Raw genomic sequence first — 27,899 nt, 5'->3', positions numbered from 1 at the left:
GACTAAAATAATAAATTTTGCATGAAATACATCAAATAAACTTTTTAAGTATACAAATGCAAGAACCCATTTACTTTGAATTTTTCTTCTGGTATGAAAATGATATACATTTTTAAACGTATATTTTGAAAAAGGATGTCCTTGCAGTGTATGTGACCTAGATTTACAGTATGAGGCAGAAATATATATATATATATAAACATTTGATAAGATGAGCATAGCGTGGATGGCAATAACGAAAGCTTATCAATATACATTGTGAGCAAGAGTCTGGACAGGAATATTGGCTATATCTGGGGGCTGGTAGACTTGAGGACACAAACAACTGTTTCATTGTTTTGGCATTTATGAACTTCAATATTTCATCTGCTTCATCCACAATGACCACTTGATCGCCTCTAAAAATTGATCGTTTCTTTGCAGTGCTCTAATCATGTTAATATAAGTTATCCTATCTGGTTCTATCCCCTTTTCTCTCATTTCTTTCACCAACCGAGCAGCTTCTTCAACCATCCCTGCTATTCCATATGCCTTGATCAATGTGTTGTAGCTGTACAGATCGGGTTCAAGTCCACATGCTTTCAGTTCTGTCAGAACTTCCGCAACTTCATCTATCCATCCTCGTTCTCCATAGATGTTGATCATGATGTTATACGTATAATGGTCACATTCAGAAGTTGACTCCTGCATTCGCTGCAAGACACTTCTGAAATTCTCCATTTGGCATTCTTTGCCATAAGCATCCAACATACAATTGTAGGCTTCAAGGGAAACTGAAAACCCGTTAAATTTCATTTGCTGAACCGTAGATGACATGTTTTTGAAGTCCTTATTCTTCCCATAGACAGATATCATAGTATTATAAGAGATTGCATCAACCAAACCTCTTTTCTGAGCAAACCCAAAGAGATTTCTAGCCTTAGCGAAAAGCTTGGATTTCCCATAAACGTCAAGCATGACATTCAAGGTCACAGTATTTGGGGCAAAACCACATTGAAGCATTTCATCAAAAAGCCTAGAAAGCTCATCAACAGGCAGAGCACGGGAACAGCAATTTATGACACAATTATACATTTCCTGATCCCAAGACACCCCACTCTTCAATATCCTATAGTACAGATCTGATAGCTTATGCACCATGCCACATCGTTGGTAAATACGAAGCATGTCCCGTAACAGATATACATCTGGAACAATGTCCTGCTGCTCAGCCATCAAGTCAAGAACTGAGCATGCATCTTCCAATGATCCAGCTTTGACATACATTCTCACAACAACATTATAGGCAATCAAATCCAAAGGAATGCCTGATGATCTCAGGCTTAGATAAAGCTTCTCCCCGTCAGAGAACCTACCCATGATGCTGTAGATATCAATCATTGTGCATGTGATATGCAAGTTAGGTTTGTTTTCACGTTTAGGCCGTTGTGCGTATATCTTAATTGCACTCTCGAAATGGCCCAACTCTTTACATGAACAAATTAGCAAATGATACAAATTCTCCTCAAAATGATGATCTTTCCACTCCTTTTCCCTCAACACTTTTAAAGCATCATCCACTAAACAGTGCTTCACATAAGCCATTACCAGAATTGAGCAAGATGTCTGGCTGCTCAGAACTTTCCGATAGAACGACCCTGTCAAGAGTACAGGCACACTTTTTATTCTTCTAGCCTTTTCATATGCTTGTAAAACATTTCCAACAATGGAAGAAGGCCGGCATCCAATCTTCAGCATATCATTAAGTGTTTTAAGTGCACCTGCTTCATCCTCATGTTTGGCTTGTAGATTTATGAGGGTGAACAAGTTAGAGGAATTCGGCATATATCCTTTCCGCTTGAGCTCCTTATAATACCATTCTGCCATTTTATAATTACCAGCTCGACCCCAACCTTCAATCATGGAGCGGTAAGTCGTTTCATCAGGTTCCACTCCAGAGTTCTTGATGCCCAAGAACAGGCGTTGAGCAGTGTCCATATTTGATGCCTTTCCATACCCAGTAATCAAGGTATTATATGCAATGATATTGGATGAAAACCCAGCTTCTTCCATTGAGGCAAATACAAGTTCAGCTTCCTCCATTTTGCCTTGCTGACAATAAGCATTAAGCATTACTAACCAGTTCTCTAGATTAGGAATTACTTTATCTTTTTGCATTAATTGAATCACCTCTTCTGCTTTATCATATAAATTCATACGTATGTATATAGTAATCATAGATGCATATGCTGTTTCACAAACAATCCCAAAGTTTCTCATCTGATTAAAGGCAAACTCCGATTCCTCAATGTCACAACTCTTCTGATAGAGACCCATAAGCATTCCAAATGTCGCGACATTGGGCTGCACTTGGCATTCCAACATCATTCGAAACCATTTCGTACCCCACTCCACAAACCCCGATTTATAACAAGCATAAATAAGAGTGTTAAAAACCTGAAAATCCAATTGAGAACCCAACTCAGCTCTAACTTCCTTAATTAGCTTCTCAGCAGCATCCCAATCTTCTTGCCTACCCAACACTCGAAGAACCAAATTATAAGCACTCACATTGTGTTTTAATTTCCCATTACTTCTCATCCACTCAAAGAAATCCAGTGTTTTGGAATCATTACACTTCTCTAGCCTTTTCAAAATAGCATTGCAACCCTCTAAGCTCAAATCAGAGGATATAGTTGAGTAATTGACATCCAATTCACCACCACTGAAAAGAATATTCTCAAAAATCTTCTCACTACAATTCCTACTAAAACTAAAATGCGAACCTGCTGCTCTCTTTGAAGGCTTCTTAGCGGTAAAATACTTTTTCCTGGAGTCAATGTCATCAAATCTAGATTGGGAAACGTCCGACGCCTCCGGTTCTACCTGAGAAACTTTAGAGGGCTTGTGAACCCTAGCGAGAGAGTAAAGTATGCAGGACTTATTGAGATGAATATAACCATTGATGGAGAAAAGAGAGCAATAATCAGAGAGCGGAGGTGAATTGACAGGAAAATCGAACTTATTGGAATCAAAAGAATGTAAAGAGAAGGAAAGTTTGAGGGAAGCCATGGGTGAACATTGAGGTGGGAAATGAGAGAAATGCAAAATTAAGAAAAGGGGAATGAGGGTGTATGAGAAGGGTATTTACCATAGGTTTTTGAGATGGAAAAGATAACGGAGATTGAAGCAGTGGAGGAAAGTAAACGAGCAGTGAATTGTCTGATGAAATATCTGAAGAGTAGAGTTAAGTGATGATTGAACAACAACCCCACCAATCCAATCCAATCCAATCCAATCCAATCAAACGAAAATTGAATTAATTTGATTCAGTTTATGGGTTTGGGCATCATGAAACTTGTTTTTACCCAAATTTTAGGCTAAACTAGAGGTTAGCACCTAAACTCCACGCCCAACTTTCTACTCTAATCAAATTTGGTATTTATTTATAGTAAGTAGCAATTTTACGACTAATATCTAAATGTATGATAAAATTCTAAAGATCACAAATTTTTTTTAGTCTATCGTACATTTACCTTGAAAATTTTACTATATTTATAATTTTTTTAAAATATTATATATGTTAATAATTTAAATCTAATTGAAATACTTGCAATTAATTCCGAATTGTTTTAACATTTCATTGGTAAAATGTAATTGAACTTTCATTGTAAATGTAGTTGAATTTGTATTTTATCGTGCTCACTTGAAATTATTAATTTTGTTAAATTTATTATCATAATTACTTTCACCTTTACTTAACCCTAGGATCAAATGACAACGGTGTCAACAAAAGAATAGTAACAATAATAGTAGCAATATAACATGACTTCTAAAAGCAATTCTTTTACAAGTGAACCCTAATGTCAATATGAATGCAAAACATCAAAGATAATGAACTGTACTCGTTTTTGTTGTTACTATTGATCTATTACGGTAAATTCAACATATAATCAAATCTTAAAAATAAAAACGTAAACGGGATTGAAATTGATAAAATTAAAAAAATTATCAAAAATCAAAAATAACAAATTCGACAAATTATTTACAAAATATAGCAAAATTTCATATTCTATCAATAATAGACCTCAATAGATACTGATATACTTCGTTGATATTGATAAATTAATAGGTTTCTATTATAGTTGGAATTCAAAATTTTATTATTTTGTATAAATATTTTAGTTTATTTATGCTATATTATATTTAGAAATGATCCTAAATTAAACTATTTAACACCTTCTTTTGAAATTCAACTCTTTTGTTTTAATTTTTTTTTCACTATCTTGTAGTCTTTTTATTTTTCTAAACCCTATTTGACGTTCGGCGAGGCAACCCCCTTCCTTCCATTTCCGGACACTGGACCACGTCTCGCCGTCTCCGAGGCTGCCGCCGCACGCTGCCTCTCAGCTGCCGCGGTTTCAGCCTTCCGACGGACTCGCCACCGCCCCCTCTTTCTCACAGTCACTCGCCTCTCTCAGCAGTCTGGAGTTACTTATCTCTGTCTTTTTACTCAGAAGTAGTTCAGCTAATAGTCCACTCGATTGGTAAGATTTCGCCGCCGCCGCACATTTTTCAGATCCCAAGGTTTTGATCTTTTGTTTTTTGCTGCAATTTTTTTTTTTTGTTGATTTATGTCGGTTTGCCTTCTTGAGAGAAAATCGAGAGGCAATTTTTTTTTAAAAAATTTCTTTTCTAGCAATTTGAATGAAAACATAAAGATATGAATGTATGCACCATAGATTAAGAAAACATATTGAATCAATAAAAAAAAGGTAAAAAGGAATGTTCTTCGTAGTTGAATCAATAAAAAAAGGTATAAGAAGATGAACAAAACAAAAAAATTTATATTTTAAAACTTGTTCGAATCGAACATTTATATTTTAAAATATTGTAAATGTTGTTAAACTCGACTAGTATGGATGGAGTTGTTTTTCTTTTGAAAACAAGATCCTTCATGGAGATGCTAATGTGTCATGGGCATCTCTTGCTTCGAGAATCTTCCGGTGGTTGTGTTTTAGAATTGACTTAGGAATATTGTTGATCAGAATCCGATCTTAAAGTCATTCATCCGGAAAGAGTCAACTCTTTTGTCTTGGGAGGAGAGATGTGAGATTTTTAGAAAGGTGAGATTCTTTACATGGCAGGTTCTCCATGGCCATATTAGCACGTTGGATAGGCTTTTTAGGAAGATACCGTTGTTGGTTGGGCCTTTTTTCTTTCATTTTGTGCAGGAAGCTAGAGGAAGACTTGAATTATATCCTTTGATACTGTGGAATTGCCAAACGTGTCTGGGATTCCTCTTTTCAGTCGTTCGGCTTGATGTGTGTTCATCAGAGATATATTAGAAATATGTTCGAGGAGTTTCTCCTCAACCTGCCATTCAGGGAGGAAGGTTGTTATCTTTGGCTTGCTAGTATGTGTACCATTGTTTGGGTTTTGCGGGATGAAAAGAGTAGAAGAGTGTTTAGGGACCTTGAGAGGGATGTTAGAGAAACTTGGGCTATGGTTCGCTTTCATGTATCTCAGTGAGCTTTGATTTCGAAGTTGTTTTGTAATTACCTTTGACCTCGATTCTATACAGTTGGAGTCCCTGGTAGGGGATTCCCTTTACTTCGTGGGCTTGGTTTTTTGTACATCTGTGTATTCTTTCATTTGTTCTTAATGAAAGTTGTTATTTATATAAAAAGAATATTAATAATCGAAAAAATAAAGCTAATAAAGCTGCTCAACCAGAATAGCACCTTGCATTTTGGCTTAGTGTCTTGAAATTCACGTCAATTTGTTGCTCCTTTTTGCAGGCATGGCTTCGCAGGAATGTGAAATATTCTAATATAGAAAGGGAAAGAAAAAGAGCTGAAAGGAAACAAGAATGGTGATCTCCAGCAGTAATTCTCATAGTAAGGAAATCTCTATCAGGAAGAGGATTGCCAGCATGTAAGACCGACTCTACTGCTGTACTTCTTGTTTCCATACTTCAGGCTTGTTAAATTCTTATGCACATACTGTGCTGTGGCTGTAATTGCATTTATCATACTAGCCATAGGGTGCAACATTGGAGTCTTCACTCTTCTAACCTTAGTTTTCCTCTTGGAAGTAACTCTTAAGTCTCTAAGTTTGTTTTTGTGAGACCCTGTGGTGAATAAAGTTCGAAGTAGTTTAGACTTTTAGAAGAAAGGCTTTTTTTCTAAAGCTGGAAAACTTACCCTGATTAGATCAGTCTTGAGTGGTATTCATATTTAATCCCTTCGGGAAGGGCTCGAAGAAGGGAAAGGAAAAGGATCACACTTGATTAGATGGGAGGTTATCTAGAGGTTGGTTTCCATGGGGTTTTGAAATTGGTAATCATAAGGTGTGAAAGGAAGCTCTGGTAGCCAAATGGCTGCGGCGTTCTTTCTCTGAGCTTGATTCTTTGTGGCACAGGGTCATTGCTAGTAAATATGGCTCCCATCCTTTTGATTGGTTGAATAAGGAGGTTAAAGGTACTCATCGAAATTTGTGGAAAGATATTTCGAAACACCTCCCTTCTTTTGTTCACTTGGTTCATTGTGTGGTGGGGGAAGGGAGAGTTGTGTACTTCTAAAAGATCATTGAGTGGGGGAAAGACCTTTTTGTGCATTGTTTTCTTGACTATATCATTTGTCGCTTCTCAAAAATCATTTTGTTCTCAACTTTCTCTTGTGGTCTAGGAGCTGTTGTATATTTTCCTTCCAGTTATGTCCCACTTTTTCCGATAGGGAAGCGGTACATAAGATTGCTTTTCTTTCTTTGCTTAAAGGTCACCTCTTTAGAAGTGGGAGAAGGGAGGCAAGATTTTGAAGTCCCAATCCTTTGAAAGGGTTCTTGTGCAAGTCTTTCTTTTAATGTTCGGTTGATCCTTCTCCCTTAGGAGTGGGTCTTTACGATGCTTTGGAGGATTAAGATCCCTAGGAAAGTGAGGTTCTTTATCTAATAGATTCTTCGTGATTGGCTCATGAGGAAGATGTCTTTGCTTGTGGGCCTTTTTGTTGTATTCTTTGTTGGAAGGCAGAGGAAGACTTGAATCATATTCTTTGTTGTGTCTAAGATTCATTTCTCTAGACGTTTGGTGTGTGAATGCTCATTATAAAGTTGTTAGTGCTATAATCAAGGAGTTGTAACTCAATTTTCCTTTTTGGGAGAAAGGTTGTTTTTTATGGTTTGCTACGGTCTGTATGATGTGATCTTACAAGTGTATGGGGTGAGCAGAATAGTAGAGGGTATTTAGGGGAGTGGAGAGGGATTCTAAGGAAATTTGGTCTCTCGTTCACTTTCATGTTTCTTTGAGGGCTTTCAAAAAGATTTCTAACCCTTCTATGGGACATTATTTTGCATAGGTGGAGCCTTTTTTTAAAAGAAACTTTATTTTTTGTGGGTTTGTTTTTTTGTATGTTGTTTTCTTTCGTTTTTTTCTCAATGTTTTCATTTTAAAGAAAATTCCATACTAGCATCTTCTGTTATTCTAGCATGCTTTTGAAGTTGGAGATGCCAAGCTTTACACATGTTCTGATGCTTATAATCATATAGAACTAAGTATGAAGAACCAAGAGGCTTTTAATTTTCGACAAAGATGTCAAATTTCTAGAAGGCCTTGGGCCTATTTTCAAGGTCTCAAAACTTTGTGAGTGGATTAAAGATGGATTTCACTTATTGATGTTCCACTGGAGTAAAATTTTGATTGTAAACTTTCAAATCAGTAATTTGAATTGAACTCATACCATGTTTTTTTTAAGTATTTTGATGGCATACATCAAAATTTAGTAAATGTCTGGGACTGAAATGTTTTTGGTGTTCCTATTCTATAGATTCAACAAGAGAGAAGAAGATTTCCCATCCCTGAGAGAGTACAATGATTATCTCGAAGAAGTGGAGGACATGAGTACGCTCTTATAGAATGGTTACTATATTTCTCTGCTTGGAATCATATTTGACCTGAAAACTCTATTTTGCAGCTTTTAACTTGATTGAAGGCATTGATGTTCAAGCTATTGAAGCAAAAATTGCTAGGTATCAGGAAGAAAATGCTGAACAAATCATGATCAACCGTGCTCGCAAGGTACCTAGTGTATTACTGTTTGTGTTGAAACTACTCATTTCATGTCTTCAATCTGGCACAAAATTGCGGATTTTGGAGCTTAACCAACTGTTTGTTTTCCTTTTTCTTTTTAACTTCAGACATATCTGCCCTTTGAACTCCTTCCTTATGGTTTACAGAGTCACTGAAAGGTTAATGACAATTGTTAAACTATTGATAGGCTGAAGAATACGCTGCAGCCCTTGCGGCCAGCAAGGGAATTCCTGCACAGGCAGATAATGATGGGGTGAGCTCGTTTTTTCTGTTTATAAATTATAATTGCTCATGCTAACTGTCATTTCTCTTTTCCCTTTTGATTGCTTAACAACACTGTTGACAATGTCTTTTTCTTCCAAGTAGGAATGTTTTCTGCATTGGATTTAACTTGTTAACACTAATAGTTTGCACCTTATCATCTAGATTCTCACGAATAATCAACTGCAAGTAGAAATGTCTAATGCATTGGATTTAACTTATAAAACTAATCGAGTGGAGTGGAATTTAGATTTAACTTGTAACAGTAGCCGAGTGGAGTGGAATTTAACTCATAACACTAATTGAGTGGAGTGGATGCCAATTGCTGCACTTTATCATCTAGTTTCTCACAAATAATCAACTGTGTATTGGTTCGAACATAGCAGTCAATAGAATATTAAGACTCTGTACGGAACTTATTACTACATGATCCATGAATGTTTCTTAAAGAATGAGTTGGACTAGGATTAGGACTACGACAGGTGAAAGTGTTATCATAATGTACAATTGATTGCTGTTGCAGGCTGCGGATCAAAGTTTCCAAGCCGGATTAAGCACAGGCACACAAGGTCAGTACGCACCTACATTTGCTGGAGGGCAGCCACGGCCTACAGGCCAGCCAGTGCCCCTAGGTGCTGGTCCTGACATGCAGGGCTATGGGCTTGACGATGAGGAGATGTTAAGGCTCAGAGCAGAGAGAGGTGGAAGGGCTGGTGGATGGAGTGTAGAGTTCAGCAGAAAGCGTGCACTTGAAGAAGCCTTTGGAAGTATTTGGATATGCTAGGTGTTTGCTCATATCTTATTAGCAAGCTAATTTTCGCACAAGAGACTGTTTAGCTTAAAAAGAGAGGAGTTTCGACGGCAAAGATTAATAGAGGGGTAGTAACCTAGAAAGTCTTTTGGACACTACTAACATGTTCAACAAATTTAAGGAACTAGAACAATTCATTTCAAACCCAATTCTGTGTACAATGCTTGTGTTCTGTGATCAATTGTAATAAGAGCTGTGGACCTAATAAAAGAATTTTTACACGCAAGGGGTTTCTTCTACTACCAGAAACCCCCACAATCCTATTCTAGAACCTTGGAAGTTAAATAATCTAATCTTGACCTTCATCGCCATCCGAAATGTCGAATAAGAACTTAGGAAGGGATGCAATTCGAGGTAGATGCAACAATAATTCTCCATAGGAATCTTTTCTTGACATAGATGAGGCTTGTATGCTTCCAGAATCAGTGGGTTGAATATTAATATGCTCTTCAATATTCTTGCCATCCCTCAACTCCGCAGTATACTTGAGCTGAGTGTCATCTTTGTTATTGGGTCCTTCATCATAGTTTTCACCATTGGTTTGGGAACTTTGAACAGGTTCTTTCTGCAACAGGCAGCAGAGAGAATTGACTCTTGACATGAGTGATACCTCATCAGAAGTTGCTGACAATTGATTGTCACTCAGTAAGTATTGTGCGATGTCATCCAACATAGCTTGGTATTCCTCCGAACCATCGTCAACAAAAGGTGTTTTTGTAGAAGCCATTTGTTCTGTAATATGATGTCCTATGTGATTTACAAGGTCACTCATCGACATGGATGGATGAAGCCCCGGAACTTTTATATGCTCCCAGTTTCTTGGCTTGCTGGTAACTTTACTACTATTCTCTTCAATCTCATGAGCGTCCATCACTGATGTACAAAAACGTAATGGGTGACATTGATTAGAAGAGAACGTTGGGAATTGAGCTATATAGAGAACATATATATAAATTATTATAATTTTCCAAACACATTCTCAAACTAGATATGGGTCAGCTTTCAAAAATGGGGAAAAAGTGAATGAAAATGAAAGATATTTTGGGAGAAAAGGCTGGAGGGTACTACAAAAAAAATTGGAAGCCAGGACAGTGACGTTCATGAATGCTAGATGATTAAAGCAGATCAGGTGTAAGATGCTATTGTCATGCACAAGTTCTTTAATAATCAAGTCTAGTTTAATTGACTAGTCAGTTTGATAAACTTAAGAGACAGAGAGGTAAAGGGGCAAAGGAGAAGTATGTATTGGCTATGTTCCATCATATTCTTTCTGCCCCTTCTCTAGATTAAAGGTAAGGTGCTTAGCTAGTGGAAATTACCATTTTTCATGCGTAAACCAACTTGCAAGTTCAATGTACCTGAGCTGGGGGAAGGTGCCTCCATGGTGAAAGGCTCGAACACCATTTGAGGGGAAGCCTGTTCTATTGTCAATGAAGTCGCAGGAGTTGATGAAACTACATCCTGAAAAGCAGAAAGTAGAGATTGATTGCCATTCACTGCTTGCTCCAAACCTCGGATGCTGGCTTGCTCCAAGGTAGTAAACGTAGAGGCTCTTGGTTCAAAATATGGAGAACCCAACACAATCGCTGGTTGTCGGCTTAAGAAGTTCAGGCGTGAGTCACATTGAACGAGCTTTTCAAAATGCTTGTTAAGAAGCCCATGTGGACATTGCACAAAATGCTGCCTATATACCAAAGATCAAATTTACATAAACATAATGCCCTTAACCAGTTCTAGCTAAAATGGTTGGCAGCTATCCTAGTAAAGACGAAGCTATGCTCAAGCAATTACAAAATATTCTTCTCATAAATGTTTGCCATTTTCTTCCAAAATATTCTTCTCATAAATGTTTGCCATTTTCTTCCGTCTAGTCTAGTCTAGTCTCATGTCTAGTCTAGTCTCATTGAAAACAATCCGCGAAATGACAAAAAAACATTAAGTAGATCATCCACACAAAATCCTCCAATTAAGGTGCACCTTCTAATAAGAAAGACAGACTACCTATCAATACAGAAATTATGTAGCATAATAAATTCTAAATTAGCAAAACCCAAATATCATTCTTATCAAGAATATAATTTATAAAAAGTGAAGTGTTTACCAACAATTTGGACCCCAAAGCTGAGTAAAATAAAATGAGAAAGGCGAAGATTTACCTGTGTATACTGGCCTCACCATCAGTAAAATCAGCTGTTGCTTGCCACAAAGTGTGCTTTCTTGGTTGAGGGTTGGTCTCCCTGAAGAAAAGAGGCCGTCTAGCCAGCTGCACTAGCCAAGCACACCAAGACTAAGTAAACCACCAAACACAATTTGAAAGGGAAAATCCATAAATAATGATGGAGTCAATACCACAACATTTAACATAGCAGGTCCATCATCGGGACAATTCGCTTTTAAACCCATAATATCAGACCATTGTATCTCTATTTTACTCTTGAGTCCGCCCTCAAGGATTTCCCACACAAGCTTATGCTTAGCATAGTAACACTTGGCTACTAAATCACCTTCATGTCTTGATTTATACTGCCATCAGAAAAAAAAAAGTCGGTTAAATGCTTTGGAAAACCCAAAAATAGTAGGACATCAATATCTAACAATTTAATAAAGACCTCCCAACGTCCAATCTTTAAAAGTGAAGCTGGGAAGTTCGATGCCTTTAGTTTCTCATTGGTACCCGGCACGGTAGCGTCCTGGCTTTCAGATTTAACGACGAAGTCAAAAGTTTCAGCGTTTGAAGATCCAGCAGCAGTAGACGAACTCCCCTGTGAAAGCTTCATTTGAATTAGATCCAACAGTGACGGGCTCTTCCTTAACATCAAACCAAGAGGACTAGGCTCATCAAGTGGATTATTGTGTGAAGAAGTTGAAGATAATGTGTCAGATCCCAAAACAGACTGCTGCTAATCCACAAACAACCAGAATTTCATTAATTAACTTCTACTTCAGAAAGAACAATACAAACACTAACAGTCATGTTAAAGCGGATTAAGATTCACTAAGAATTTTGCAATTGAGACAATGCAACTATTCAGTTCTAATGCAAATCTCAAAAAGCAACAGAATACTCTTAACTAGAGCATATAAATGCTCAAATGGAAAAATAAATAGAGTAGTAATTTGAATACAACGGCCGGCGACGAAATTTTTTTCCAATTTCTTTATCAATCGCTATCATTCAAGTAAACTTGTTAGAAGCGAAAGATATTTAAAAAAAATAAAGAAAAAAAAAACCTTATGAGAATCAGGCTTAAACCGCTTGTCCGATTGAGCATGCTCGTGATGAAAAGAATCATCACACTCCCGCTTCACCGGCGATTTATCGGAAAACAACGTGACATGGGAATCCCGAAACTGCACCATTGAATATAGGAAAAGAAAACAAGAATTTTGGAGAGAAATGGAAGGAGGAGAGGATTAGAAACCCTAGAATTAAATAAGGAGGAGATTAAATTTAGAGCGGAAGTTGTCATCGGCGCTTGGCGGCGAAGGAGACCGATTGAAACAACACGTGCCGAATTGAAACTCCCACGTACTTGTTTATTGTTCGAGAGAAAGAAGAGGATGAAATTACGGAATTAGTGTCGGGGGATTGAGAGAGAGGTGAGGGATAGAGTTGTAAATTGAGAATTGAGACACGTAAGACACAATGAAAATGAAAGTGGTGGGATTGCGTAAACAAAGAATGACGGCGACAGCGACGGCGACGGCGAGTGGATGGTTTTTGAAGACTGTTACGAAGCTTTGTTTCGTTGTTAGGTATGGCCGTCGCCGTCGTTTTTGCTTCTCTTACGTAATCGGTTCACACACACTGTTCCATTACATTATTAATTAATATTATATGCATTTGTGAATAAAGATATTGAAATCTTAATTCTACGATGTCAAATACCAATAATAACTATATAAGAACGTCTTGAAACAGACGCAAGCACAAGATAGGGATTGACTCTAAAAATGATAATAATATAGCACAAGTTAAAGCTAAAACAGGAGCTTCAACTTTGAGTCAAAAGCAAAAAGTATGGTAAAGGCATGCCCAACTTGGCTATCCATCCCATAATTGACAATTGAGATAGCTCAACCACATCACTTCCATACCATTTTTATAATGAAGTTTAGTAATTCCTATCTCTATAAATAATAGCTTCAAATGCCAATACTTTAATTCCTACTTTTTCTTCATGCTCTTTCTTTTAAGGTATTTTCTTCAAAAAAAAAAACACTTTATGGATTGAATTTCTTGCCATATCTAAAATGGATTCACTGATGTGGCCGGTATAAACGCATATAAACAAAATATAAAGTTCAATCAAATCTAAATCACAGTTCAGTAGATTTTTTATTTTGAATTTTTAGTACGATTGAGGATAGAAAAGGATTTGAACCACTAATTTTATAGTTACCAATACTTTTATGTAAATTGAACTATATTTGATTCAAATATCGTGATAACTTGAATTAAAAACATTAGATAAGAAGTTTGTGAGGAAAGTTTAGTTATAAACATAATGAATAGATAAGGAGAAAGATTACAATATTTTATGAAACGAGTTAGGATTTGAGAGTATTCTCAAAATTGGAAAAGTTTAAATACTATTTGACTTAACAAGTTTTCCTTACCATTTATCATCCAATATGTTTGAATTCTATCAATTAATCATTCATCACAATAGTAAGGGTGTGTTTAGAAGTGATTTTGAGATGGTCAAAATCACTTTTTTTCTCCCGCCAAAATCACTTTTTTTTTCTCTTGCCAAAATCTATTTGGCATGAACTAAAATTGATTTTAGAAAAATACAAAAATAATCTCAAACTGATTTTGAAGGAATTAGGTGACAGGTGATTTTTGTTAGGTGATTCTCAATCAATTACTCTCAAGATGAATATCTAATTCAGTTCTTGTGTAAAATATCGTTAGTCAACAATTTGAGTTTTTTTATGAACTTTAAATACTAGAACAAAAGATAGCAAACGCTTATATATGTTTTGAGTTTTCTTTCGATATCTATATATAAACATATATCAACCATGCATAAAAGTATTTAACAATAAAGTTAATAGAAATAGAGTTTTATCATAATTATTTAGTTAAATCACTATTTCTCAAATAAAAAATACAATTTCTAATTGGTTAAATCTAAGGAGACATGTGGGGAAAAGAAAGGAATAAGGAGGAATAAGGGGGAAATGATGCAAATGATTACGATAATCCTTGTTTGGAAAAAAAATTTGTGAGAGGATTATGAAGAATTATTATAATTCTTGTCTAGGAGAAGGATGATGTATGAAGAATTATGTAAGAAGAAATACGATGAGATTATGATAATTCTTGTTTGGGGGAATGAAGGGAGAAAGGATTACGATAATTTTTTTTTATTTTTTTAAATACGTACAAATATATATATATATATATATATATATTTTAATTCATATTGTAAATCCAATACACAAATATTTGTATTTTATTTACCGAAATTTGAAATTTTTATCAAAAACATGTTTCATTAGCTTTTGTAAATACGATATCAATTTTGAACGTTTTGACGTAAATTTTCCGTGCCAAAAACTAATCGATGTGTTACGTGCAAAGAAAATTACATCTATTTTCTTTAAATTAATATCATAAGCGCAATATCGAGAAATTACGTATCATTAACCATCGATTTAAAAAAACGACAACCAACATAATACCATTGAAACGAAATGAAATATGAAAAATAAATACTTTTTTTCGTGAACGCCAATTACATCATACAACTTTATTTTGAAATATATTATTACAATAATAAAAAATAATAAAAACAACGGGATGATTAAGAAGAAATAGGGGATTAAGTATTCCTTTCTTCCCTTTTCCTTGCCCAAATGTGTCAAGGACTAAATAGTCATTTTCTTCTTTTCTTTTCCCCCACCAAACAACCTCTGAATTAACTTTCAAACCTAAACATAATGATTGAAAATTATTTCTAAAGAGTTTCGTATGAAACATAAATTAAATTTGATTGTTAAAAAATTAATTTAAAAAAATCAATCATTTTTTTTTTCTAAAATCAATGCTCCTAAATTAGAGGAAACAAAACAACTTTGCATGTCTTTAGAAACAAGGAATAATGGGAAAATTCACTGTATTTATTTATTAAAAAGTGGTGTGAAGTTCATTCATAATAAAGGAGCAATAATCAATGGTGTAAAATCATTTTAACTTCAAAGATGCAGCAGTACTGTATAGTATTTGTTAAGTAAATATGATTACTATATTTATGAGATAAAACTAAGCAAACAAACCAGATATTTTCCATATGGGCAAAAGAACCCTCTAAGGTACTCATAATTTACAGAAGAAATAAGCTGCATTTTGTAGCCAACAATAGAGGAAAGGAACTGAAAGAAGGTTGTAGGTACCATTATCAACTGAGGGAATAAATAGAACAAATAATATTTTTAAGCAATCAAACTTGTGCCCTTTGATGAGTTCTGGAAAATTGAAAATCATTTGGTTACAAAATGAAGTTAAGTACAGGCAAGATCCCAAGATCACTTCTACTGGGCCTGCCTATTCACCTTCAAGTACGGCAAAGCACCAATCACATTATCATAGTCACTCCGGCTCACTGGGTGCTGTGTTAAGACATAAATCAATCAAGAAAACACTGAGTAACAGAACAAGAGATAGAGTAACTGCATGAGAATTTTCCAGGGATCATCATTCAACAAAACAAATGACGGAAATCATTTTCCTCGTCAGACTTCTTACCTTCATTTTGTATTGTCAATTGATGAGGCTGGATAAAACGCTCAGATCATTGTATATCAAGGAAGTTTGTGTTTGTATCAGAATCTTATGTGTGAATATCGTTGGTAAAAGGAATTCCTAGGTGATGTATTCTGTTGATCTAAGAGTTTACTAACTATATGCTACGTGATAGAAACAGAAAATGTCTATATGCTCAGGGAAAATCAGAAGACTAAACCAGACAGTAACAATCAAGATGGAATCAGATTTGAACAAAAGGCCACATGGAACTGCTTTACAGACTAAGACATCATTCCAACTACAAGAAATCAACTGAGAAAGTGATAGGAAAAAAGTCAGCTTGTCTCTTGAACCCCTTACTCCAAAATGTTCAAGGTCTGAAGAAAATTGTATCCTTAATATCCCCCCTTGCATTGGTTATCCATTTCTGAGTCAGAAGCAACCAATAAAAAACCAATCAACACTAGCTAGTGTACAAAATTTTGAAGATCCAAAACCAAAGGTATGTTGAAGCTATATTTTCTTGCGCTTGGGGTTCCTGGATAAGGTCTTGGGCACTTAAGAATATCAAAACGAAACAAAACTTGTTTCCTAAATGATCTATGTGAACATCTTCAAGATCACCATCAACATAGCTCTGGGGATTATTGTCTGAACAAACCATGACAACCGATAAATAAACTTCAAATTAGATCATACTTCCAAAACAAAGTTAATTGAGTTGGAATGCAGGTCATTAGCTGACAATATGATCGGGATTGAAATCATTGAATCAAATGATGAAGTACATTCCAACTTCGGTAAGATTCTTCACTGAACTACTTTGATAACTTGCATTCAAGAGAGGGAAATTGGTAGATCGCTTATAGAAGAATCATAGGGATTGAAAATAGTGGCTACATTGGCTAAGTTTTGACCATTTATATAAAACCTTTCCCAGAAAAACTCAAGGACCTAAGTTTAGAAATGCCGCATAACAAATACAGAATAATGAACATAAAAATAAATTAAGAAGACATACCAGTTTGGAGAGGCGTAATCTCCTCTTTGCGTTCTTCTTGTACAGCAAATGCTGCTTTCCAGCTCTCCTCCGAACGATTTTCCCCCGACCCGTTACTCTGAATCGCTTCGCCGAAGCCTAAACAGTAAGACAAAACAATAAAATCAAAATAAAAAGGGAAAAATCCCAGAACAAAACAGAGAAGACAGACTCGTATTGTTCAACAATTCATGATGATATTAGTTCATTCAGTAAGCGTCTAGAATTGGGTAATTTAAAGGGTATTTAAAATTCAACATGCCATTCTCGAATCATAATACAAATTCGTTTACAATAAACAATCAAACATGTTCAAACTATCTAGAAGACTGAAATTAGCTTCAAATTAATCAGAATCCAACCAGAATTAAACCATACAAAAATATAGAGAAGAGAGAGTGGTGGAGAGACCTTGTGTGTTTTCATTTTGTAGCCTTTAGCAGCGAAGACAGTAAAAGGAGTATGAATTTGAGAAGTGGGAGAAATGTGAGATGGCTTCTGAAGGAAATTGAGTCCAAAGCCGGAAATGTTGTGGGAGGAACTAAGCTTCAAGGAATTGACCTTGTTGAAAGAAGCAAGCCCGACGGAAGTATGAGAGACGCGAAATGATGGGCGAGAGCAGAGTGGGGAGAACCTAAGACCAAAGGACACCGCCATTGAAGCAGATGCCATAGCTTCTGAAGTTTCGAAGCGTCTCGACTTTCTTCTTCTTCTTCTTCTTCTTACCAATCTCTACGAGCCTCAGACTTGGCCTGCTCTTTGGATAAAGTGAAGCGATTTTATTTCATTTATCGATTTCTTAATTTTAAAAAATAAAAATATAAAATACTTTGAAAGAGAAAAATATTGAACTAAGATTATGTTTTAAAAAAAAACACTTTCGTAGGAAACAACTTAGTTCTTAAACTATAATTGATAATTGTTCAGATCTTATGATTTCAAGTATGTGTTAACTTGGCCCTAAATATTTCAATAAGTAACGACTTAATCACATTAGGTCAGACACGTATATTGAAGACAAAAGATTCTAACTTCAAATCCTTTACTCCTACGTTCAAATTGTACTAAAAAATCTACGTATTTGAAGACAGAACCTCACATTTACTTAGTCAATATTAGTTTTACATGTAAATTGTCGATAGCTGTGAGAGTGGGGACATAACTATGCTTTGTTTAAAATAAAATATTATTTAATATATATAGTAATCTGACACTTTAAAATTAACATTAAAATACAAAATCAATAATGTGAGGGGTACATGCCCTTGCTGGCCCCTATACATAAATTCGTCAATGTCAATGATAGAAACTGATACAGGTATATCATTGGTAGAATCGAAAATGTGTTACCTAACCTGCTTAATTCAGAATTGTTCTATGATTTTATGTTTCAATTCAATTATTTTATAGGTTTCGAGCACCAAAGAGTTGAATTCCTATTAAGGTTGTCCTCGACATTAGAATGTAGAATTTAATGATTTTTGCAACGTAACGACATTATGTACTGTGATAAATGAGCAACTTTGATTTTTAGGCCATAACTTTTGACCTAAGTGACAGTTCTAATTATATAACCACTTGTTGTCTTCATTTTTTGCCCTCGATCCATTCACAACATTAGATTTGAAAGGTACTTCCATCTTCTTTCTATAATCAAATAAATGGTGTTAGATTCGTCGATTATGGGCTAAGGTAAGCATCTCTCGCTTGGGTTTCTTAGGATTCTTTCCCTGCTTCATGTATTTGTGAGTTTTCTAACTAAATCTTACATTGTAATGTTGGCTCAATTTTGTTTTAATTAGATTATCATATTAGATACACTTGTGAATGTATGGTGTTCGTTTTGATTTGATATGCAATTTTTGACACTTGATTGTATGTTTATCCCAAGAAGTAATAAGTTAGATTGGCTTGCTAATTAAATTAAATTTGCATTGATCTAACCAACTAAGGACTGAATCAATTTAACCATTAGTTAAGCATTTGAAAGTTAAATGTGTTCCACCTAACATGCCTTAGTTTGTAATGCAATTAGAACAACTCCAATAAACATGCTCTTCATCTTCTCGAGTCAAACTAATTAGTTATTTAGGACAGCCTAATTAGATTCTCTAATTGGATTGATTAGACAAAAGCATGCATTAAGATTTTTTTATGAAAATTCGATGAACAAATATTGTGAGGGAAACAACTGTGACAACACAAGCTAGGTCTTCTCATATTGATTGTTTACTTCATTTGATTTCACATGATTTTCTATTTGCAACAAACCATTACAACCACACGTTGGTTACCCTCGGGTTGGAAATTATTTTATTGAGGAATTTGACGTACTTCGCCGAATCTTATCACTAAGACTAACTCTTCTAGATAATTTGGTAAGTATTTGGTCGGATTTAGGTGACAAAATCTGTACAATCAATCCTTAATAAAGATTGATAAAAGTCTATGAGTTATTTTTTTCTCCTCCCATCATGGACCACTCCTTAAATATCAACGACCGCAACTTCCACTGATCACGACTACGATCAGAGCTTCAACAACAGCACATGAAGTACGAACAACCGAAAGCAGCAACCAAGATTCATGCTTTTTCTTCTATCATGCGCGAACCTGATGTTTTATCATTCAATAATACATCCTGTTTTTCTTTCTATGAAATAACCTAATTGAAGTTTATTTTCTCAGAGCTTGATGTTGTTAGGGGAGTTAAGCAAAAGCTTGATCTTGGTTCCGTAAAGTTTGAGGTATAAAAAGGAAATCCTTATATGCATTTGATTTCATTTTATTATGGTGGCAATCTAGGGCATCGTGTTGGTGCTCATTCGTTGAAACATGTCAACAAATGGCATAATTCTATCAATGGGTATATGTATCTTTGTTAGGTCAACAATGATAACCAAATACAAGTCCCAATCTAAAAAAATATGTCGCAACTTCCAAACTTCAAATATTCAACTTCAAATAAATTATATACTTAATTAGGTGACTTATGATGATTTTACAACATGTTTGATGGAGAGTTTTAGCTATATTTTAAGCTTGCACGTATCTCACAATGTCAAATTTTAAAATACCCAACTTTAAATATGTTTGAAGTCATTCTAAAATAACTTTAAAACACCTGTAAAATTGATTTTGGATTAGAAATTTCAACTTTGAAAGTTTGAAAAAAAAACATAACAAAAAAATGGCTAAATATGTATTAAACAACTTTAAATCACTTAGTAAAATTTTAAGATTGATTTATGGTTATAAATTTTTACAGAACCAAGATCAAGCAAAAGAGTTTGTTAAGAGGGAAAAATTCTAAAATGACGGGAGGGGTCGAAGAAGTTTTTTTTAAGGAAAGATGAAGAAAAGAAACTTTTCATGTAATATCATTTTGTAAATAGTTTTTTTTTTCCAGTTTATCACTATTCTTCTTTTATGTAATTCTCTTAAGAAATTTAATGCAAGAATTCGTACTCCCCACTTGTTCTCTGTTTTTAATGGAAAAAAGATGAGGCCGTAATTCATTTCCACCGCCATTCACTTCAGATTTTCCATAACTGTCAATTGGCTATGGCGATGGTAGATTCAAGTTTTATCTTCATCGGTATCTCCGCCGTACCTCATCCCCTTTTGAACAACAACAAAAACAATAATGGCAGAAAATTCGGAATCACTTCGGCAAAACGTACACAAGATTCCGATTCCACTTCATCAACCCAACCAAATCAATTCAAATTTCCATCGCTGAGAGTATCAAATCCACTTCTCGCCCGATCTGTCGTTTCGGTTCTCGGATTAGGGTTCGTCGATGCAGGGTATGCAAAATTTTACCTCTAATTAATTTCGATTTGAGAATTGCTCTGTTTTATTTTTTTGTTTTAACTCAAATTGAAGTCGAATTAGGGTTTGGAATGATTAGGTATAGCGGAGATTGGTCTAGAATTGGAGCGATTACGAAGGAAACAGAAGAATTGCTTAAGATTGGAGCTTTCTTGGTGGTTCCGTTTTGTGTATTTCTCGTTTTTTCTTTCTCAAAATTTGATTCGGATTCTTCGTAAGTGTTTGGATGATGGATTCCCCAAAATGGTTAGAAATAATTTCAATTTAAAAATGGTAGGTGAGCTAAAGTTGTTCTTTTTGCTTAAAAGGGAGATCTTTGAAGAACATGTACAAAGTTCATTTACTGATATGCACATGTTTGATGTTGGTTTCCACTCTCATGCTTTAGAATTTTGTAGTTGTACCAAAGTTTGGAAATGGTACATAAATGAGACGAAATCATATTTTGAACGAGATGAACTTTATGGATATAAACGTGTAGTTTAGATAGATTAAAGGTGCACGCATTCACTTTAGTACCTATTCGTTTCTTGTTTCTTGAAGTTGTATGAGACTACATTTGTTGTTGTTGCTGCACTTCGGTATCGACCCTCAGAATAAAACAACTCTCGTTTTCAATTGATTTTGTACGAAAATCAACCGAAATCAAAATCTCTCAAAATGATTTCCTCTCTCCTTCTAAAACTTGGGTGTCTAAGGACCTAAACTCATTGGCCAACCAATAGGTATATTAAAGAGCCTCCACATTCTAAATTTAGGGAATGCTTTAGAGAATCCCCCACTTGACTATCAATCGTACACTCGGAGGATTTTTCTTTTTTCTTTTTAGATCAACTCAACTATCAATGAGCTTAACTCACTTTGGTGAGGTTTGGAGTTCATAGCATCCATCTTTCCATTGTATCTTCATCTATTAATTAATAGTCTTATAATAATACTATATACATTATTGTAAATAGTCATTCCGCATGGCAATTATTAATCACATTAAATAATCTTACAACATATATACTTTTTTAGTGTGAACTATATCAATACCAATTAGGAAATAGAAATTAGTTACACGTAAATTTAAACATAGTTGAAATTTTAATACATCTTATTCTCAATCAAAAGAGTAATTAATATGAACACAAGGAATTACTTTAGGGTTAGGAATTTTTATGGTATATGATATAGTAACTTTTTAACCATTTATTTAATTCTTTATGTAATGGTTCATCATCCCAACTTTTGCAGTAAAGTCCGTTTTTAATATGTATCTGTCCTTTTAGTTTGCTTTTCAATATTTTAGACTCTTTTTTTTTTCATTTCACGTGTGCTTTATATATACTCAAGTGATTGCATGAATTTCTTCAAAAGTATGAGGTTGTAAAAGACATATATTCGAACATGAAAGTACTTGTGAGAACACATTTGTACACACATCATTAAATAAAAGAAAAGGAAAAAGAGAATAATAAGGTTTATATTTAGGTTTATCTACAAATATAATAAGGTTTTTTTACCACAATAGAAAATAAGGAGCTTTGAATCTCATACTTCTCGTTAATACATTCATATGATAATTGAGCTAAGATCGTGATGGAAGAATCGAATTTCTAACATCGAGAAGGTTGTTAAACGCACAAACACTCTACAAGCTACTCATTTTTAGCTTGAGTTTTCATCCCTATAAAGAAGAAAATGTAATTTCAAGAAATGTGTACAAAATTCATCGTGGAGGATGGGTTATTATCTAACACACCACATGTGTCAACATAGACACAAGGTAACAACATTTCTAAAAACATCACAATAAACATACAATAAAGTGAGATAGAATAAAACACAAAGTTTTTAATTTGTAGTCCAGTTTGGAGTAATACCACCTATATGTTTGGGAGTAGTGTGCTCATAGAAAGATACTTCTGCTAATGAATAGTTACGCGGTACAAACTTTGTACTTGTATATAAATACAAACCAACTATAATGACACACAAACAACATAATTAACTTAGTGAAAGAATATTGAGCTTAGTCTAAGTGTAAGATTTCCTCCGAAAGATATCTTCAATAATCATTTCAATTTTCAAATGAAGATCACTTTATTCTTTATATATTTAGACTCCCCTAATTATAATGGAACTCTCTAAATCTCTCATGTAACGAACAATGCTCAATGACGATCAAGAAAAAATAACAACTCGAGATCTACAACATTTATACGTTACTTGGTGTACGGTCTGATCATGTCTGTGGAACAAAGATTGAGAAGCAAAGGTACCTACATTCAAATATAGCCAACACACCAAGACATTATTAATAGTTCTCCTACCATTCTCATAAAATTACAACAATACATAAAATTATTCATTCTTATATTTATCTCTCTCTTTTGTTTCCTCTCATTTGATCTTTCAAAAGCAATTGGCCAAAAGAGAAATTTACTTATTTGAGTTCATATATAGTTGTTTGAGTTATCCAACTGAAAAAGTTGGTTTTTGTATTTTTTGAAAAACAAGTGAGATAATATCTGCTGTATAGATAGTTATTGATATAAGTAAATTCAATCACACACCACAAATGTCGTAATTAGTCTCCTAAACAATTTGTCAATGATTATCCCTTAATTATAAGAGCAATACTTGAATGCATCTTCAAATTGAAATACAACTATTGTAATCATACATGCATAATGTGACAATTCATATGATTGAACAATTGGGTAAAATATACAAAGATTTTTTTTAACTCATTATATACCGAAGTATTATTTAATATACTTTGATACCTTATTAATTTAACAAACCCAAGGTTTCGTTTAAAAAATAATTGACAGTGAGATCTACATTTAGCTTATAAATATTATGAAAAAGAAAACATTTCCTAATATCATCCTATAATCAAATTTAATCTTATTATACCAACCAAATATATGCTAACATGACCTTAAAAGGCATAACTCAATCAACATAAAACATATTTTTCTTTTATATCAAAATATTATAAGTTTAAATCGTTTGTCCTGATCATAACATGGTTAAACTAATAATAACACGATTTTAAACCACTCAATCAAAAAGTGATGAGATGATACCACACCAACACAATAGTTCATCTCTCATTATTTACCACACACATATATAATAAATACCAAATTACAAAACAAAAATAAATCACTTAAACTTGGTTAATTATTTCAAAAATATATACATAATTTGTTCGTTGAAAAGAATTATAAATATTATCATTGACTTTGACTTTTTATATTCTAACCGTGAGAATATTAGATGAAAATTGAGACTTGAAATAAGTGTGTATGACAATGTTTTAAAACGATGTAATTAATATTATTCAAACCGTAACTTTCATTTAAAGATTATCCACACACCCAACTTAGGCTTCAATTTTTCTCAACATTCTAATAAATTTACGAGTCAAAAGTAGTTTTGTAATATTTATAAAAGGTCAAAGATAATTTAGAAATAATGGAGACACCAACTAAATTGTGAGATTGATTGAAATATTTAAAATATACACCAACTAAATTGGACGTAAACATCAAAATTGTGAAAGACTAAAGGTATAGGTCTAAATAATAAGCTGCATCACCCAAAAATCTTCTAAATCAAAGAAGAAATTCATTATAGAAATATCACAAACAATTAGGGTAAAAAGGAAAGTTGTTTTCTAAACATATTTTTCTTTAAATGGTGTAAGGTTGAATTATTGAATAGGAAATGAAAGAAGAAAGAAAGGGACCTTATCATGTGGGAATTGCTCAAGTAGTTTGTCCATTGGTTGAGCCCTCCAAAATGGGAGGTTCTCAATGACACTCTCCATCTCCAATTTTATATTTACCTAAACCAAATCTAAAGCTTAAAGATTCATCACAACTTAACTTAGTTAGTTAGACAATTAAATGAGTAATTCAATTATTTTATAAGAAATTTGAGATCTCGGAATCCTTAACATGCATAATATCTATTTGAATTTTATGAACTCTAATATCATATTAAGTAATATATATAGAGATAATTTCATCTATCTTATAGAAAATGTGAGGTTATTTTTTTCTTTTTTTCCGATCTTGAACAAAGGCGAGAGCAAGAAAATGGTTTAGGAAGAAAGGGCCAAATTCAAAATTATGCTAATTTCAATATATAACTTTCAATTAAAATAAAAAAGGATGAGACAAAATTTCAATTTTATATGTTAAGTTAAATTATAATTTTAGCTTTTCTTTTAACATTTACGAATTAATATCGAAAAACTTTGTGAATATTTACAATTTTCTTTTAAATTGAATACACAATAGACAGGAGATTTGTTTTTAAATGAGGTAGTCTAAATTTTAAGATTAAAATTACAAAATATTTATGAAAGATTGAGGTGAATTGAAAGTTTGGTTTAAAAATTTGTTGCAACTTGATTAAATCAAGTGTAGAAGTCCAAAATTGACTTTTTTTTTTATGCTTTCCTTCCAAATTTTATTAGCATATATTATTAAGTAATGGATTTAAATAAGTTAAAAAGACTAAAAAGTATTTTAATATAACATCAATATATGTTTTTTTTTTATTTCAATTGATTTCATTTTCATTCCAATAATGAAATTGATTTTAAATATTTTAAATGAAAGGGTTAGTTATGATAATTTGTTGGAGAATTATTATGGATAACAAAAATAAAACTATTTGAAATATAGTAAAAAAAATTAATTGGCTTTAGGTAGTTTTTTTTTTAATGGGTTTTGCTATTTTTTAAAATGCTTCATTCTCCTTATTTGAACGTTCGAAAATTGGTTGTAGATTCAAGAAATAGAAATCGATCGATTTGAATACATAAATCGGAGCTAAGTGTGCACAATTCTAACAATATGTTTTTCTCTCTTCTTTTTCTTCGTCTAGACCAAATCTGACAAGCGACTAGCGACTAACAACTAGCTTTCTTTAGCAAGTCGTCTTTTTCTCTCCTTATCTTAGATTGTGTTTTTCTATATTGATCGACCAAATGTATGAGTAGTAAAAATATGAGCGAGCTAGATTTAAATGCAAGCATACGTTGTCGATGAAGTAATAACCTCAGGGTATTCCAAGTATCGAACTCACATTACTAACAGTAGTTTAAATTGTTTATGGATGTGAATTGATGAAACTAGAGGTAATCAAAGTGAATTTATGATCAATAGACTAGACTGCAATTTAAAATAGTAAACAATGATGATTGAACAAGGATAAACAATGGTTCAACCTAATTTCAATCTCAACAGAAGTGTTGTTAGGGGTAGCACACCAAAGTAGTGAAGTATACATGCATGGGCAAAAATCTTACACTCGCCTATTTGATCTGTATCCAAGTTCCCTTTAGGAGTTGTAAGCGGTTACTAACTAATGTTCCCGTGGGTAGCCAAATCTTAGATAAATTAAAACTTAGTTTCTTTACCCTATGGTGTCTCTTATTCCTAAGATGATATGACTTTTCCTATTTCTAGGTTTTTTTCAGTCTCCTATTTCTTTATGAATTCTGTTTAGAACTCTAGCTTTCGCAACACTAGAATTCCACTAGCTAGTTCAGTAAAATTAAGTAATCAAGTTAACTTACCAAATCTTTCATTTAAAATCAACAAAAAGAATGAAAAAAAAATAAGAGAGTGATGTGAACACAACACTAATTAAGCCATAAAAAATCCTAGGACATTCACATTGTTAAACTCCTAAGAAATTAGCTCATAATCAATAACAAAATAAATTTCTTTGTTATGTCAAAAACGATTGTTACAATAAATTTTGATTGGTAACGAAAGAAAAGAAAGAATTACAAGAAAATAAAATGAATACAACTCAAAGATGCATCAGGATAATTTCTCAATTTATTAATTAATCTTTCTCTAGTCAGGGTTAATTCCTCTTACATACGTTTCCACATATGAGATGACCTAGAGTAACCTATGCCTTAGAGAAACTTCCATTTTTAAGACTACTTACGTGAGAATTTTGAGATAAAGCCCAAGGTAGCTACTAAAAATTTGATAGATGGTGGTTAGAGAGTTGATTGATGAAAAATGAAGGTTTTTTCTCATCCTTTTATAGGCCAAAAGTAGTTGGGGAAGGTCTAAAATCACGGTTGCAAGTGGTTCTCCCTTCATTTTAAGCATGGAATGACTGGTTTGACTGATAAAATAGCAACCAAAATTGATTGGGCGTGAATATGCAAAATTTTGGGTTTTTGTTTTTTTTTCTTTTCTTTTTTTTTTTTTTTTTTTTGCTGGCACATCATTTCTATTGGCGCATTACATAGAAAGAATCTCTAAAAACAACCAAAAACTAGATAAATCAACAACAAATCAACATTTAACAATTTTTAAGCACAATTGTCTCCAATTAGCTCTTTTTAGCATATTTATCTAAAAAGTAGGGACAAACTCAATTTTTCATTATAAAAGTTGACAAATAATAACTAAAAACATGCCTCTTATAGCATGAATCGCATATCAAGTAATAGAATATCAAGTAATAGAAAGTGATAAAGGAGAGAGGAGAATGAGATAATGAGGGAGGAAAATGAAAAGCAAAGATATAGAGTGAACTTGAGAAGTGAAAGGAAGTGAAGGAATGAGAAAGAATAGCGACAAAGAAGAGGAGAGTGAGTGAAAGGTCAAGCCACAACATGAGTGTTTCATTTTGGTAATTTTACCCAAATTTAACGTCTGTAATAAGTTTAAAAAAAACCTACTTTTTAAAAAGTGAGGCAAATCTCATTTCTCTCCTATTTTTGGCCATACATACAAATTCTCGGTTTAATGGTTAATCTTTCTCTAATTCATATACTACATAAAACTATTAAATTATAAATATACATATGCTCTTATTCTAATATGATCCTCTACCTCATTTCAACTATGGTTATCATTGTTTATCATTGCCCTTTGTCACCCTTAACAATCGTTTATCACCTCTGACAACTACCTCCATCGCCCAAACTAGACAGTTGATAACTCGACAACCTCCAATTATCCACTCTAACCAACCACCTCTAATAACCCCTCTAACTACGACCTACCTATCCTACCATCAACTAGATTGTTATGTCCAAATGACAAGTTCTAATGATCAATTAAATTAATTAAAGAGGAAAAAAAAGCTCAATTCA

At 33.6% G+C, this 27,899-nt stretch overlaps 5 protein-coding genes across 9 annotated transcripts; 2 read left to right on the top strand and 3 right to left on the bottom strand.

The window, feature by feature from the left end:
• Positions 1–212: 212 nt before the first annotated feature.
• LOC103487334 (pentatricopeptide repeat-containing protein At4g30825, chloroplastic) lies at positions 213–3,384 on the bottom strand. The gene has a single exon (XM_017044349.2). The coding sequence runs from the start codon at positions 3,049–3,051 to the stop codon at positions 355–357; it is 2,697 nt and encodes an 898-aa protein (XP_016899838.1). The 5' UTR covers positions 3,052–3,384; the 3' UTR covers positions 213–354.
• Positions 3,385–4,249: 865 nt separating this feature from the next.
• LOC103487330 (uncharacterized) lies at positions 4,250–9,395 on the top strand. Its single transcript, XM_008445606.3, has 6 exons — positions 4,250–4,526; positions 5,781–5,916; positions 7,803–7,876; positions 7,950–8,053; positions 8,253–8,318; positions 8,850–9,395. The coding sequence occupies exons 2-6, from the start codon at positions 5,852–5,854 to the stop codon at positions 9,108–9,110; spliced, it is 570 nt and encodes a 189-aa protein (XP_008443828.1). The 5' UTR covers positions 4,250–4,526; positions 5,781–5,851; the 3' UTR covers positions 9,111–9,395.
• On the bottom strand, positions 9,253–12,934 carry LOC103487331 (uncharacterized). Of its 5 annotated transcripts, none has more exons than XM_008445611.3 (6): positions 12,369–12,934; positions 11,792–12,037; positions 11,487–11,660; positions 11,294–11,400; positions 10,457–10,821; positions 9,253–10,010 (listed from the first exon to the last, which is right to left on the bottom strand). In XM_008445611.3, exons 1-6 carry the CDS (start codon positions 12,495–12,497, stop codon positions 9,427–9,429), a joined length of 1,605 nt encoding a protein of 534 aa, XP_008443833.1. In that variant the 5' UTR covers positions 12,498–12,934; the 3' UTR covers positions 9,253–9,426. The 5 variants fall into 5 exon arrangements, with proteins under 5 accessions (XP_008443833.1, XP_008443830.1, XP_008443831.1 ...); XM_008445608.3 differs by having other exon boundaries at positions 11,747–12,037; positions 12,369–12,931; XM_008445609.3 differs by having other exon boundaries at positions 11,747–12,034; positions 12,369–12,929.
• A 2,475-nt stretch (positions 12,935–15,409) lies between these two features.
• On the bottom strand, positions 15,410–17,735 carry LOC103487333 (50S ribosomal protein L35, chloroplastic). The gene is made up of 3 exons (XM_008445612.3): positions 17,342–17,735; positions 16,913–17,029; positions 15,410–15,755 (listed from the first exon to the last, which is right to left on the bottom strand). The coding sequence occupies exons 1-3, from the start codon at positions 17,600–17,602 to the stop codon at positions 15,678–15,680; spliced, it is 456 nt and encodes a 151-aa protein (XP_008443834.1). The 5' UTR covers positions 17,603–17,735; the 3' UTR covers positions 15,410–15,677.
• A 2,532-nt stretch (positions 17,736–20,267) lies between these two features.
• LOC103487329 (uncharacterized) lies at positions 20,268–21,138 on the top strand. Its single transcript, XM_008445605.3, has 2 exons — positions 20,268–20,739; positions 20,844–21,138. The coding sequence occupies exons 1-2, from the start codon at positions 20,495–20,497 to the stop codon at positions 20,980–20,982; spliced, it is 384 nt and encodes a 127-aa protein (XP_008443827.1). The 5' UTR covers positions 20,268–20,494; the 3' UTR covers positions 20,983–21,138.
• Positions 21,139–27,899: the final 6,761 nt, after the last annotated feature.

This window comes from Cucumis melo, chromosome 2, assembly GCF_025177605.1.
Source record: "Cucumis melo cultivar AY chromosome 2, USDA_Cmelo_AY_1.0, whole genome shotgun sequence".
NCBI classification, from domain to species: Eukaryota; Viridiplantae; Streptophyta; class Magnoliopsida; order Cucurbitales; family Cucurbitaceae; genus Cucumis; species Cucumis melo.
The sequence above is the reverse complement of the archived record's forward strand: the minus strand, read 5'-3'. Positions and strand labels throughout refer to the sequence as shown.